The sequence below is a fragment of the Macaca nemestrina genome, chromosome 17 (genome assembly GCF_043159975.1).
Source record: "Macaca nemestrina isolate mMacNem1 chromosome 17, mMacNem.hap1, whole genome shotgun sequence".
Lineage (NCBI taxonomy): Eukaryota > Metazoa > Chordata > Mammalia > Primates > Cercopithecidae > Macaca > Macaca nemestrina.
The window spans coordinates 66,139,690-66,154,724 of NC_092141.1; the positions used below are offsets into that span (position 1 = coordinate 66,139,690).

The window sequence follows — 15,035 nt, forward strand, 5'->3', positions numbered from 1 at the left end:
TTCATGCCAAGAAATTGTTTGAATAGGACTTAGCCAAAAATTCTCTCTGAAAGCAGCGTTGGTGGTGGTTTTTTAAGTCAACAGAAACACACACACAAAACCCAAAAAACACAACAACGTATCACATACTTAATATGACACAGAATGCACACAAGAAAGCTTTCTTTCCCATCCTGAAGCAAGAAAATGGCCTCATCTAAGTGGCAACCACACCAAATGAGCAGTCACCAAGCTCCTGTCTTAGTCCTAATGGCTGATCAGAAGGCCTTTCCTATAGCTTCCTTTTGTCTCTATAAACATCATAGTCTTTACTTTCTTGAATGAAGACATGTAGTAAAGGAGCTGTTTCAGTTTAGCATGAACTGAACTGAGAGGCCAGAGATGAAAGTGAAAAAGGGAAGAGTCTTACCTTGCCTGGGTTTTGCTTTTTGAAAAGCAAAACATTCCTTATGAAAATGGTCCCACTAACCCAGACTTCAGCTACATGGTGGCAGAGCTCGGGCACGCTGAGCAACCGAGGGTGCACAAAGCCCCAGCTATGGGAGAGAGAAGGGGGAGCTGTGAAAGGAGGGTGTTGAGGGTCCCCCCATCTTGCTGTGCAGGCAGCCAGTGCTTCCAGGTTTAAATGGGGTTTGGGGAGTGACTAGGCCCAGGTGCTTTGGAGGTGAAGCATGGCTTTCTTCTTGGCTCACCAGGTTGAAACCTGAATTTAGGTACAAGGAGGACAGACTTGTTCTGACAACTCCACCCTATGAGCAAGCAGCCCAATCCACGTGTGTAAACCTGCCCCCAGCTCCAAGGCCCTTTGTGCTTAGAAACATCTTCTTCCTTGCACTCAGACCATTCCAATTCCCTGTGATTGCAATCCAGGGATAAAAGTGAGCACAGTCTGACTGATACCACTGCTGCTAAGGGGGAGGAAATGGTGGATGTGCCCTTCAGAGAGAAAATAAATAAAGCAAAACCAAAATAAACTATAGCAGAGAAAATTCCTTGGATCAAACAAATGGAGTGGATGAACTGAGAAATGAAAGCAGGAGCTGTAAGACACAAGAGGAATCTTTGGCTTTGACTTGCTGATGCCAGGAACCAATGTGTTTTCTGACCGGGAACTTTAAATAGCCAGAGGTCACAGAAAACACTAAATGACCTGGTATAAAAGCCAGGAGACAAATGAAGTTAGCTGCCTTTAAGTTTTCTCACTGGGACTGAACAATGCAGCTGACTCCCTGGCATGTCACGTTATGGGGCACTGTAATGCTTCTTTTTCAGAAACTTCTCTTGTAAAGATCAGAGGACACAGGCATCTCAACATATTGCTGCCTGAAGTTTAGGATGTGTTAAAATGATCATTTGGAACAGCCTAGGTTCTCAGCTTACACTGTGTGTCCAAAACATGGGGTTAACAACATGTAACCAGAATATTACAAGAGAATGAATCAGAGCAACAAAAAGGGATTTAATTAGTGTTCCATACCTCTCATTGTCTAATGCGTCGGGTCTTGGCACTACAATATTAAAACAAACACCAGCATTAGTTGGTAGGGAAAACTAAACATGACAATGTTAGGCTGTTGGTCTGACAGCTCAAGTTTTAATAGGTTGGGGAAAAGAAAACAGTAATAGCTGATAAAAAAGGAGACACTGTGTTATACTGCCAGAGTTAGGGAGCTGCAGACAAGGGAATAATCACTTACGCCTACTCATTTTTCGAGGGGAAGGAAGGGAGGTCCAAATGGACTATTTAAGCCCCCTTCTAATGACCTCAGCTGAAAGCCAAGGTGTACAAGAAAAATGGTCCATCTCACCCCTTGAGTGTGTCTGGGATGCCCATACACATCAATCTGTGCCAGGCTACACAAGGTACGTTGTAACAACTCCAACCCTAGAAATCTGCCTGTTATTTTTTTATCTTTTTTGAGACAGAGTCTTGGTCTGTCACCCAGCCTGGAGTGCAGTGGCGTGATCTCGGCTCACTGCAAGCTCCACCTCCCAGGTTCACGCCATTCTCCTGCCTCAGCCTCCTGAGTAGCTGGGACTACAGGTGCCCGCCACAACGCCCGGCTAATTTTTTGTATTTTTAGTAGAGATGGGGATTCACCGTGTGTTTTTTTTTTTTTTTGGAGACAGGGTCTTGCTCTGTAGCCCAGGCTGGAGTGCAGTGGCGTGATCTCAGCTCACTCAGCCTCCTGAGTAACCGGGACTACAGGTGCACGCCACCACACCTGGCTAATTTTTGTATTTTCAGTAGAGATGGGGTTTCACCATGTTGGCCAGGCTGCTCTCGAACTCCTGTACCTCCCAAAGTGCTGTGATCACAGGCGTGAGCTACCGCACCCAGCTGAAAAATACCTGTTCTCTTTATTTTTTTGAGACAGAGTCTCACTCTGTCGCCCAGGCTGGAGTACAGTGGCACGATCCTGGCTCACTGCAACCTCCGCTTCCAGGGTTCAAGCGATTCTCCTGCCTCAGCCTCCCAAGTAGCTGGGATTACAGGCGCCCACCACCATGCCCAGCTAATTTTTGTGTTTTTAGTAGAAACGGGTTTTTGCCATGTTGGCCAGGCTGGTCTTGAACCCCTGACTTCAGGTGATCCACCCACCACAGCCTCCCAAAAGTGCTGGCATTACAGGTGTGAGCCACCACACCCAGCCTGCCTGTTCTCTTTAAAAAGAGACCCAGAGCTGGGTATAGTGATGCTCACTTATAGTTCTGCCTCCTTGGGGGGCTGAGGCAGGAGGATCACTTGAGCCCAGGAGTTCAAGTCCATCCTGGGCAACATAGTGAGAACCTGTCTTTAACCAAAAAAAAAAAAAAAAGGGAGGGAGACCCATTATCTACCTGAATAATGTGTAAGTCTTTTGATATTCACCAGCCATTAGATAGGCAGATGAACTACACAATTCCTTGAAGTCTCTATAAAATATGATGGGCATGTATTTAAAACCTGTATACTCTGGTTTGAATATCTTGCCAACACTTCAAAATTAACATAAAATCTACATCAGTTTTCCTCTCTCACCCCTTCAAACCAACTTTTGTGTCTGCCTTTGCCTTTATCTGCTAACTGTAATGCCATTCTGCCACTCTCTTAGCTTTAACCCCCATCCATTTATGTCTTTTATTATACATATATTATAATTGCTATTTTTTGAGACAGGTGTCGCCCTATTATCTAGGCTGGAGTACAGCGGTGCGATCATGGCTCACTGCAGCCTCAACCACCAGGGCTCAAGGGATCTTCCCACTTCAGCCTCCCAAGTAGTTGGGGACCACAGGTGCACGCCACCATGCCTGGCTAATTTTTTAATTTTTTGTAGAGACAAGGTTTCGCCATGTTGCCCAGGCAAGTCTCAAACTCCTGGGCCCAAGCAATTCTCCTGCCTCGGCCTCCCAAAGTGCTCAGATCACAGGCATGATCCACTGCACCTGGCCCCAGCTATTTATGTTTTGATGTATCTTCCTTCCTCACAGCGATCCAAACCATCCATCATTTGTATTCACTGAGGCCTCTCTACTTCTCACGAAGACACTGCCACAGTCTCCTAACAGGTCATCCTGTTCCACTTTTCCTCCTTCCATGTGGTCCTAAAAATGCTACTAATTAACCTTTACTATTGGCCAGGCGTGGTGGCTCATGCCTGTAATCCCAGCATTTTGGGAGGCCAAGGCAGGTGGATCACTTGAGGTCAAGAGTTCGAGACCAGCCTGGCCAACATGGCGAAACCCCATTTCTACCAAAAATACCAGAAAAATTAGCTGGGCGTAGTGGTGCACACCTGTCATCAGGAGACTGAGGCAGGAGAATCATCTGAACCTGGGAGGCAGAGGTTGCAGCGAGCCAATATCATGCCACTGCACTCCAGCCCGTGCAACAAAGCCAGACTCTCTCAAAAAAACTTTTTTTTTTTTTTACTTAGCTGGGTGTGGTGGTATGCACCTGTAGTCCCAGCTAATTGGGAGACTGAGGTGGGAGGATCACTTAAGCCCAGGGATTTGAGGCTGCAGTGAGCTATGATCACACCACTGCACTCCAAAACCTGGACAACACAGTGAGACCTAGTTTGTTAAAAAATAAGAATAGGGCTGGGCGCGGTGGCTCATGTCTGTAATCCCAGTACTTTGGGAGGTCGAGGAGGGTGGATCATCTGAGGTTGGGAGTTCAAGACCAGCCTGACCAACATGGAGAAACCCCAACTCTATTAAAAATACAAAATTAGCTGGGCGTGGTGGTGCACACCTATAATCCCAGCTACTTGGGAGGCTGAGGCAGGAGAATCGCTTGAACCCAGGAAGTGGAGGTTGTGGTGAGCCGAGACTGTGCCATTGCATTCCAGCCCAGGCAACAAGAGCGAAACTCTGTCTCAAAAATAAAAAATAAATAAATAAATAAACCAAAAAAGATAAATAAAAAAGTCGGTTGGGTGCGGTAGCTCACACCTGTAATCCAGCACTTTGGGAGGCTGAGGTGAGTGAATCACTTGAGTCCAGGAGTTTGCGACCAGCCTGGACAACATGGCAAAACCCCGTCTATAGAAAAAATACAAAAATTAGCTGGACATGGTGGCAAGTGCCTATAGTCCCAGCTGCTCAGGTGGCTAAGGTGGGAGAATTGCTTGAGCCCAGGAGGTTGAGGCTACAGTGAGCCATGATTGTGCCACTGCACTCCAGCCTGGGTGACAGACCAAGACTCTGTCTCAAAAAAAAAGAATGGCTACATTGGCCGGGCGCGGTGGCTCAAGCCTGTAATCCCAGCACTTTGGGAGGCCGAGACGGGTGGATCACAAGGTCAGGAGATCGAGACCATCCTGGCTAACATGGTGAAACCCCGTCTCTACTAAAAATACAAAAAACTAGCCGGGCGAGGTGGCGGGCGCCTGTAGTCCCAGCTACTCGGGAGCCTGAGGCAGGAGAATGGCGTAAACCCGGGAGGCGGAGCTTGCAGTGAGCTGAGATCCGGCCACTCCAGCCTGGGCGACAGAGCGAGACTCCATCTCAAAAAAAAAAAAAAAAAAAAAAAAAGAATGGGCCAGGCGCAGTGCCTCACGCCTGTAATCCTAGCACTTTGGGAGGCCGAGGTGGGTGGATCACCTGAGGTCAGAAGTTCGAGACCAGCCTGGCCAACATGGTGAAACCCCGTCTCTACCAAAAATACAAAAATTAGCCAGGCAAGGTGGCACATGCCTGTAATCCCAGCTACTGGTGGGGCTGAGGCAGGAGGACTGCTTGAACCTGGGAGGCAGAGGTTGCAGTGAGCCGAGATCATGCCACTGCACCCCAGCCTGGCCAACAGAGCGAGACTCCGTCTCAAAAAAAAGAAAAGAAACAAAACAAACAAAAAACCTAATCCCAACATACTTTCAGTTTTATTTCCTAGCACTCCCTTTAATGAACCTTTATCCTGGCCATATGATCAATTCTCTGATGTCAGGAAATGCTTTGCAACTTCTTTTTTTTTTTTTTTTGAGACGGAGTCTCACGCTGTTGCCCAGGCTGGAGTGCAGTGGCGCGATCTCGGCTCACTGCAAGCTCCGCCTCCCGGGTTCCCGCCATTCTCCTGCCTCAGCCTCCTGAGTAGCTGGGACTACAGGCGCCCGCCACCGCGCCCGGCTAATTTTTTGTATTTTTAGTAGAGACGGGGTTTCACTGTGGTCTCGATCTCCTGACCTTGTGATCCACCCGCCTCGGGCTTTGCAACTTCTGGTTCCTCAGACTAATCAAGTCACTGGACTCTCTAGAAACACTTTTTTCTCAATCTGTTCAAATCTTTTGCTAGGGACAAAATATATGACAAGTATACCAATTACATACTGCCCTGTGAAATATGTCGTACTGGTCTATAACTGTCACTTAATTTTTCATGTTTATGTATGTATTAGCTTTTTAAAAACACTACATGTCATGGTTCTCTCTCTCACTCTCTCTCTGTCTTTTTTGAGACTGAATTTTGCTCTTGTCGCCATGGCTGAGTGCAGTGGCATGATCTTGGCTCACTGCAACCTCCGCCTCCCGGGTTCAAGCTATTCTCCTGCCTCAGCTTCCTGAGTAGCTAGGATTACAAGTCTGCGCCACCACACTCAGCTAATTTTTTCTATTTTTATTAGAGACAGGGTTTCATCATGTTGGCCAGGCTGGGCTCAAACTCCTGACCTCAGGTGATCCACCCGCCTGGGCCTCCCAAAGTACAGGGATTACAGGCGTGAGCCACTGCGCCCGGCCATCATGGTACTTTCTATAAGTCACAATTGGCTATCCTAGTGTTTTGCAAATGAGCAATTTAAAAGAAATTCCTGAGAGGTAAATTAGTACTGCCTCAATAAAGATGCAGTGTCCAATAATGATAATTATTATTTTTAATTTGAGGACTACTTATTCCTCAGGCCATTATGTTGGCAAAAATATGTCAGGTGGTGAGTACAGACTACCTGTGCTTAGTAACAATGGGAAGGGCAGAACCCAGCTCCAAGGAACCATAATTGGGGCACAAGTCCTTCAAGTGCCTCCTAAAGCAAATGATTCAGACTTCGAAAGACAGTCCCCAGCTCCATACACCTCCTCATAAACCCCTAATACTAAAGGTACAAATTATAGGAAAGGCCATCTTCAGTTCAGACTGTTCTAAATGCTACCAAACTCACCTTTTATTTCAGGCCAGATTTTGTTCTTCCATTGATCAATACACACAATGATCATCAAGCCAAATGCAAGTAAAAACACAAGACGAAGGGATGTCAGGGCAAAGAACCTACAGAGGAAGAAAAACAGAAGAAAGATCATTTATCTAGTTAAGCTAATTTCAGAAAAGGCCACGTGTGTACTATGGGCTCTGTGGTAAACAGACCTGAGGTCTAGCTTTTTTTGTTCTGACACTTAACTAGTTATATACTTTGGGTAAATCATTTAAACCTTCTGGACCTTAACTACTGTACCTATGGGGCAGAGAGGATAATTTGCTGCTGTAAAGACAGAAGACTAAATCAAATAACTTCTTAAAGCTCCTTCAGCTTTCCAGTCTGTACCTCTATTAATTTCACGGAGAAATTCATCCTTGATAACAAGTTGTTATAATGAAAGCCAACATCTTTCTATCAAATTAGACCCTAGTGTAGGGCAACAAACTGATAGAGAGGCACTCAAGAGCATTTAATTCAATTACATATCTTTTTACAGATAAAGGAACTGAGGCCTGAAAAATATTTGATTAAGGTCACATAGAAAGTTGGCATGAAAGCTATATTTAAAAGCAGGTTCTGGCCAGGCGCAGTGGCTCAAGCCTGTAATCCCAGCACTTTGGGAGGCTGAGACAGGTGGATCACCTGAGTTCGGGAGCTCGAGGCCAGCCTGCCAACATGGTGAAACTCCGTATCTACTAAAAATACAAAAATCAGCCAGGTGTGGTGATGTGCACCTGTAATCTCAGCTACCTGGGAGGCTGAGGCATGCCTGTAATCCCAACTACCTGGGCGGCTGAAGCATAAGAACTGCTTGAACCCAGGAGGCAGAGGTTGCAGCGAGCCAAGATCACACCACTGCACTCCAGGCTGGGCAACAGAGTGAGACTCGGTCTCAAAATAAATAAATAAATAAATAATAAATAAAAGCGAGTTCTCCAGAATTAACACAAATGCTTCTCAAACTCTTCCAAAAAAACAAAAAAGGAAGCACTTCTTGATTTATTTTGTGAGGCCAGCATTATCCTGATACCAAAGATACCATAAAACTGTAGACCAATATTCCTTATGAATATAGATGTAAAAATCTTCAATAAAATACTAGCAAGTTAAATTCAGCAGCATGTTAAAAGTATTATACACCATGACCAAATGAGATTTATCCCAAGACTGCAAGGGCGGTTTAACATACAAAAAAATGAGTAAGTGTAAGGCATCACATCAGTAAGATAAAGGAAAAGCTAGTTCTTATTTGAAGGAATCAACCATAAAAAAAGTTTGAACAGTCTGAGAAATCTAACATTGAAAACACATCTAATGATACTAAGGAATTTTTTATTTTAGATGTTAAGGTAGTTATTTTTTTCAGATACATTTTGGTTTAATATTAAATGAGGAAATTCAGAAACACAGATTAGTACAGATAGCATAAATGTTACACTCTGGGTCTTAATTTTTTCCCTTTTTTCCCCCTACGTAACACATGATGTGAACATGAACTGTAGAGCCCTGGCCAGGTGCGGTGGCTCATGCCTGTAATACCAGCACTTTGGGAGGCTGAGGCAGCCAGATTGCTTGAGCTCAGGAGTTCGAGACAAGCCTCAGCAACATGGCGAAACACCATCTCTAAAAAAAAATACAAAAAATGAGCTGAGCATGGTAGTGCGCTTGCGGTCCCAGTTACTTGGGGGACTGAGGCACAAGAATCCCTAGCCTGGGAGGCAGAGGTTGCAGTGAGCGGAGATGGCGCCACTGCACTCCAGCCTGAGTAACAGAGTGAGATTCCTGTCTCAAAAACACAAATATTGGATGAAAATCATGTATATATTAGAACAGAATATAAATAGCATTTCATAGTATTCTGAAAAGACTAGGCAGGCCGGGCGCGGTGGCTCAAGCCTGTAATCCCAGCACTTTGGGAGGCCAAGACGGGCGGATCACGAGGTCAGGAGATCGAGACCATCCTGGCTAACACGGTGAAACCCCGTCTCTACTAAGAAATACAAAAAATAGCCGGGCGAGGTGGCAGTGCCTGTAGTCCCAGCTACTCGGGAGGCTGAGGCCGGAGAATGGCGTGAACCCGGGAAGCGGAGCTTGCAGTGAGCTGAGATCCGGCCACTGCACTCCAGCCTGGGCTACAGAGCGAGACTCCGTCTCAAAAAAAAAAAAAAAAAAAAAAGACTAGGCATGGTGGCTGAAGCCTGTAATTCCAGCACTTTGGGAGGCCAAAGTGGGCAGATCACCTGAGATTAGGAATTCGAGACCAGCCTGGACAACATGGCAAAACCCCGTCTCTACTAAAAATACAAAAATTACCCTGGTGCGGTGGCGTGCCTGTAGTCCCAGCTACTCGGGAGGCTGAGGCAGGAGAATCACTTGAACATGGAAGGCGGAGGTTGCAGGGAGCCGAGATCGCGCCACTGCACTCCAGGCTGGGAGACAAAGCAAGACTCCATTTCAAAACAAAAGGCCAGGCGCGGTGGTTCACGCCTGTAATCCCAGCACTTTGAGAGGCCGAGGCGGGTGGATCACGAGGTCAGGAGATCAAGAACATCCTGGCTAACACGGTGAAATCCTGTCTCTACTAAAGCTACAAAAAATAAAAAAATTAGCTGGGCCTAGTGGCGGGCGCCTGTAGTCTCAGCTACACGGGAGGCTGAGGCAGGAGAATGGCATGAACCCGGGAGGCGGAGCCTGCAGTGAGCTGAGATTGCGCCACTGCACTCCAGCCCGGGCGACAGAGCAAGACTCCGTCTCAAAATAAATAAATAAATAAATTTATCCGGCTGTACACTTGAATATACATACATACACGGGGGATTGGCTGAGGAACTTCACATTTTGTCTCTAGATATTCTTGTACCTTTTTTTTTTTTTTTTTTTGAGATGGAGTTTTGCTCTTGTTGCCCAGGCTGGAGTGCAGTGGCACGATCTCGGCTCACTGCAACCTCCACCTTTTGGTTTCAAGCGATTCTCCTGCCTCAGCCTCCTGAGCAGCTGGGACTACAGGCACACACCACCATGCCCAGCTAATTTTTTTTTAGTAGAGGTGGGTTTCACCACGTCGGCCAGGATGGTCTTGATCTCTTGACCTTGTGATTCGCCCGCCTCAGCCTCCCAAAGAGCTGGATTACAGGCGTGAGCCACTGCACCTGGCCTTTTGTACTTTTTTTTGGAGATGGAATTTTTTGAGACAATATATTGGCTAGGCTGGTCTCGAACTCCCTAACCTCGTGATCCTACCTTGGCCTCCCAAAGTGTTGGGATTACAGGCATGAGCCATTGCACCCCTGGCCCTTTTTTTTTCTTCCCCTTCAGACAGTCTTGCTCTTGTGACATAGGCTGTAATGCAGTGGCACTATCTCAGCTCACTACAACCTCTGCCTCCCAGGTTCAAGTGATTTCTCCTGCCTCAACCTCCCAAGTAGCTGGGATTACAGGCATGTGACACCATGCCTGGCGAATTTTTTTTGTATTTTTAGTAGAGACACAGTTTCACCATGTTGGCCAGGCTGGTCTCAAACTCCTGACCTCAGGCGATCCACCCGTCTTGGCCTCCCAAAGTGTTGGGATTACAGGTGTGAGCCATTGTGCCTGGTCCTCTATTTTTTTTTTCAATAAATGTGAATTCACGTTACTTGTATAATTTTTTTGTTGTTGTTGTTGTTTTGAGACAGAGTCTCACTCAGTCACCCAGGCTGGAGTGTAGTGGTGTGACCTTGGCTCACTGCAACCTCTGCCTCCTGGGTTCAATCAATTCTCTTGACTCAGCCTCCCAAGTAGCCGGGATTACAGGCGTGCAACACGACGCCCAGTTAATTTGTATATTTTTAGTAGAGATGGGATTTCACCATGTTGGCCAGGCTAGTCTTGAACTCCTGACCTCGTGATCCGCCTACCTTGGCCTCCCAAAGTGCTGGGATTACAGGCATGAGCCACCGTGCCTGGTCAAGAAATGTTATTTTATACCACACAAAAAAACTCTTCTTTCTCTGAAGTTCTTATTATGGCTTATTCCAAAAAAAGATAAATCTGGGACTAAAACTGACTTATGGATAAGGATTAATCTTGTTATGGAAGATGCTCACAATTTTAGCCTTCAAGACCCAGAAAATAATACCCTTTATGAAACTATTGGCTTATCTTCATCTGCAGGATGAAATCCCACTACCTCCTGTCATAAAAGGGCCTTCATGATCTGGCTTCCGCCTCTCTCCCCACATTGATTCCCTCCCTTTGTTTTTTATATTTCAGTTTTATCAAATTACTTGCAATTCCTTAAGTATCTTATTAGATTGGTGTTCTCCCTATCTGAATGTCTTCTCTCTCTTACCATACTTTTCGGCCCCATTTTCTTACCATTTATCTTGCAAATCACAGCTTAGATATCTTCCTGTTTGTTATTATTACCTGTCATGTTACATCGTGAACACAAACACACATGAATTTACTTGAGAGTAAAGTTTGTGTCTTACTTTTTTCTGTAACTGGGCTTCTTACCACAAGGCCTTGGCATGTAACAGGTACTCAAAGGTATGCTGAATTGAGTTGAAGCATAGCTTACAAGAACGGAAGGTAAGGGCTGTAACAAGCTATTTAAATAGTCCAGGTCTTAGAGAAACTTTTTTTTTTTTTTTTTAAATGTTTACTGGTTTACTATAAGGGATATTTGTTTTTATTGCCACCTCTGGAAAACCAACCTTCTTAGGAGAGCTTAATATCCTTTCCCTACCCTAGTTTCTATTTGTGTTAGTCATCGTGCTCTGGGAAGGGGAAATTGCTGACAGTCTGGCAAGTCTCCCTAGAGAGCCCTTTCAAGTACTCTGGAGAAAACAGCAATGCCAAAGTGCTGCTGCTGGGGAAGGGAAGCAGCAGCACTGGGGAGCAAGAAACCCTAGAGCCCTTCTTCTTGGCCTTGTTAAATGTGCTTGTTTGTTGGGATGATGCACTGGCTTTAGAGAAATCAATGGCCTGAGGCAACTCTAGAGGCTTATTTCTGTTAAGCTGCTTTTATTTTTTAATCTTATATATAGTCACAGTATCCTTTAGGTGGTGGGGGTGGAAAGATTGAAAAAGGTTGTCAACTGGGCACAGTGGCTTATGCCTATAATCCCAGCACTCTGGGAGGCCGAAGCGGGTGGATCACCTGAGATCGGGAGTTCGAGACCAGCCTAGCCAACATGGAGAAACCCCATGTCTATTAAAAATACAAAATTAGCCGGGCGTGGTAGTCTATGCCTGTAATCCCAGCTGCTTGGGAGGCTGAGGCAGGAGAATCCCTTGAACCCAGGAGGCGGAGGTTACGGTGAGCTAAGATTCTGCCATTGCATTCCAGCCTGGGTGACAGAGCGAGGCTCCGTCTCAAAAAAAAAATTATACAACTAACATGAATTCATGTTTATCAAAAAAAAAAAAAAGTACAGGGACAGGCATGGTGGCTCACGCTTGTAATCCCAGCACTTTGGGAAGCCAAGGCAAGTGGATCACCTGAGGTCAAGAGTTCCAGACCAGCCTGGCCAACATGGTGAAACCCTGTCTCTACTAAAAATACAAAAAAATTAGCCAGGTGTGGTGGCACATGCCTGGGCAACAAGAGCGACACTCCGTCTCAAAAATAAACAAACCAGGTGGATTACCTGAGGTCAGGAGTTTAAGACCAGCGTGGCCAACATGGCAAAATCCCATCTCTACTAAAAATACAAAAATTAGCTGGGCATAGTGGCGGGCTCCTGTAATCCCAGCTACTCAGCAGGCTGAGGTGGGATGATAGCTTGAGTCTGGGAAACTAAGGTTGCAGCAAGCCGTTATCGTGCCACTGTACTCCAGCCTGGGTGACACGGCAAGACCCTATCTCAAAAAACAAAAAAGCAAAACAGAAAAAGCCACCTAAACACTAACAAATTGGTTTGTGGGGAAAAAAAAGTTTAAAAAAAAAAACCAAAAACCGAAACCACACACAACAGGCCAGGTGTGGTACCTAAAGCCTGTAATCCCAATACTTCGGGAGGCTGAGGCAGGAGGATCACTTGAGTTGAAGAGTTTGAAACCAGCTTGGGCAACATAGCAAGACCTCATCTCTACTGAAAAGAAAAACATTAGCTAGGTGTAGTGGTGCATGCTTGTAGTCCCAGTTACTTGGGAAGCTGAGGTGGGAGGATTGCTAGAGCCAGAAGGTTGAGGTTGCAGTGAGCTCTGATTGTGCCATTGCACTCCAGCTTGGGAGACAGAGCAAGACCCTGTCTCAAAAAAGAAAAAAAGAAGTATCATTTATGACATTTATAAGAAAATTGGAAATGTGAACACTGACTAGAATCATTAATTTTTTGCATGTGATAATGATGGCAGATGTTTCTTGAAGTCTCTTTTTCAGAAAAATATACTGAAATACCTACATTAAATGATACGACACACATGGCCGGGCGTGGTGGCTCAAGCCTGTAATCCCAGCACTTTGGGAGGCCGAGACGGGCGGATCACTGGGTCAGGAGATCGAGACTATCCTGGCTAACACGGTGAAACCCCGTCTCTACTAAAAAAAACACAAAAAACTAGCCGGGTGAGGTGGCGGGCGTATAGTCCCAGCTACTCGGGAGGCTGAGGCAGGAGAATGGCGTGAACCCGGGAGGCGGAGCTTGCAGTGAGTTGAGATTCGGCCGCTGCACTCCAGCTTGGGGGACAGAGCCAGACTCCGTCTAAAAAAAAAAAAAAAAAATTGTGTCTTCCATACTGGGGTATGGAGGACACAAAATTGGCCATGAATTGAAAAAAATAATAGTATGTACATGGTGGCACACAATATTATTCTGTTTACTTACACATGTTTTAACCTTTCCATAATAAAACATTTAAAAAATAATTCATTATCTACATATGTAGTCTAAAAAATGTGAAAACAGGCTATTCTCTTCATTTAAAAATTCACACATAAAAACACTATGGTTTTAAAACTTTTTCACATAATACACAGACAATTAGCCTGGTGTGGTGATGAACTCCTGCGGTCTCAGCCATGAGGTGGAATGATCGCTTGAGCTCAGGAGTCCCAGGGTACGGTGAGTCATGATCACACTACTGCAATCTAGCGTGGGTGACAACAGTGAAACCTTGTCTCAAAAAAAAACAACGAATGGGCCAGGCATGGTGGCTCAAGCCTGTAATTCCAGCACTTTGGGAGGCTGCAGCAGGTAGATCACTTGACATCAGCAGTTCAAGACCAGCCTGGCCAACATGGTGAAACCCCATCTCTACCTAAAAATACAAAAATTAGCTAGGCATGGTGGCAAGTGCCTGTAATCCCAGCTACTCGGGAGGCTGAGGCAGGAGAATCGCCTGAACCCGGGAGGCGGAGGGTGCAGTGAGCTGAGATCATGCCATTGCACTCCAGCCTGGGCAACAGAGCAAGACTCCATCTCAAATAAAATAAAAAATAAACTAAGACTGTGGCTCACGCCTGTAATCCCAGCACTTTGGGAGGCTGAAGCAGGCGGATCAAGAGGTCAGGACATCGAGACCATCCTGGCTAACATGGTGAAACCCCGTCTCTACTAAAAATACAAAAAATTAGCCAGAAATGGTGGCGGGCGCCTGTAGTCCTAGCTACTCCGGAGGCTGAGGCAGGAGAACAGCGTGAACCCGGGAGGTGGAGCCTGCAGTGAGCCAAAATCATGCCACTGCACTCCAGCCTGGGCGACAGACAGAGGGAGACTCCATCTCAAAAAAAAATAATAAAATAAAATAAACAAAAATAAACTAAGACGTTTCCAATTGGTTTTCTTTTTTGAGACGGAGTCTCACTGTTATTGCCCAGGCTGGAGTGCAGTGGCGCGATCTCGGGTCACCACAACTTCCGCCTCTGGGGTTCAAGCAATTCTCCTGCCTCAACCTCCCGAGGTAGCTGGGATTACAGGCATGTGCCACCACACCCGGCTAATTTTGCATTTTGCATTTTTAGTAGAAATGGGGTTTCTCCATGTTGGTCAGGCTGGTCTTGAATTCCCGACCTCAGGTGACCCACCTGCCTCAGCCTCCCAAAGTGCTGAGATTACAGGTGTGAGCCTGTAATCTCAGGCTCACAAAACTTTTGGTGCCCGGCCAAAAGTTTCCCATTTTTGATGTAATAAAGAAAAGCTGAACTGTACATCATTGAGCATGTTACTGTGTCAAAGGCATTAACTATTTTAAACAAATAGCTTTATTGGTCCGGCATGGTAGCTCACATCTATAATCCCAGCACTCTGGGAGGATGAGGCAGGTGGGTCACTTGAGGTCAAGAGTTCAAGACCACCCTGGCCAATATGGTGAAACTCTGTCTCTACTAAAAATACAAAAATTAGCCAGGCATGGCGGTGCACACCAGTAGTCCCA

At 45.8% G+C, this 15,035-nt stretch overlaps 1 protein-coding gene across 2 annotated transcripts in view; it reads right to left on the reverse strand.

Moving 5' to 3' along the window:
- RETREG3 (reticulophagy regulator family member 3) overlaps positions 1 to 15,035 on the reverse strand; it is a 30,366-nt gene that overhangs the window by 7,126 nt on the left and 8,205 nt on the right. For both annotated transcript variants that reach the window (XM_011725085.2, XM_011725084.3), the window contains exons 2-4: positions 6,639 to 6,745; positions 1,478 to 1,508; positions 410 to 536 (exon numbers count right to left, since the gene is read on the reverse strand). In XM_011725085.2, the coding sequence (XP_011723387.1) occupies positions 410 to 536; positions 1,478 to 1,508; positions 6,639 to 6,745 (265 nt within the window). The remainder of the gene's footprint in view (positions 1 to 409; positions 537 to 1,477; positions 1,509 to 6,638; positions 6,746 to 15,035) is intronic.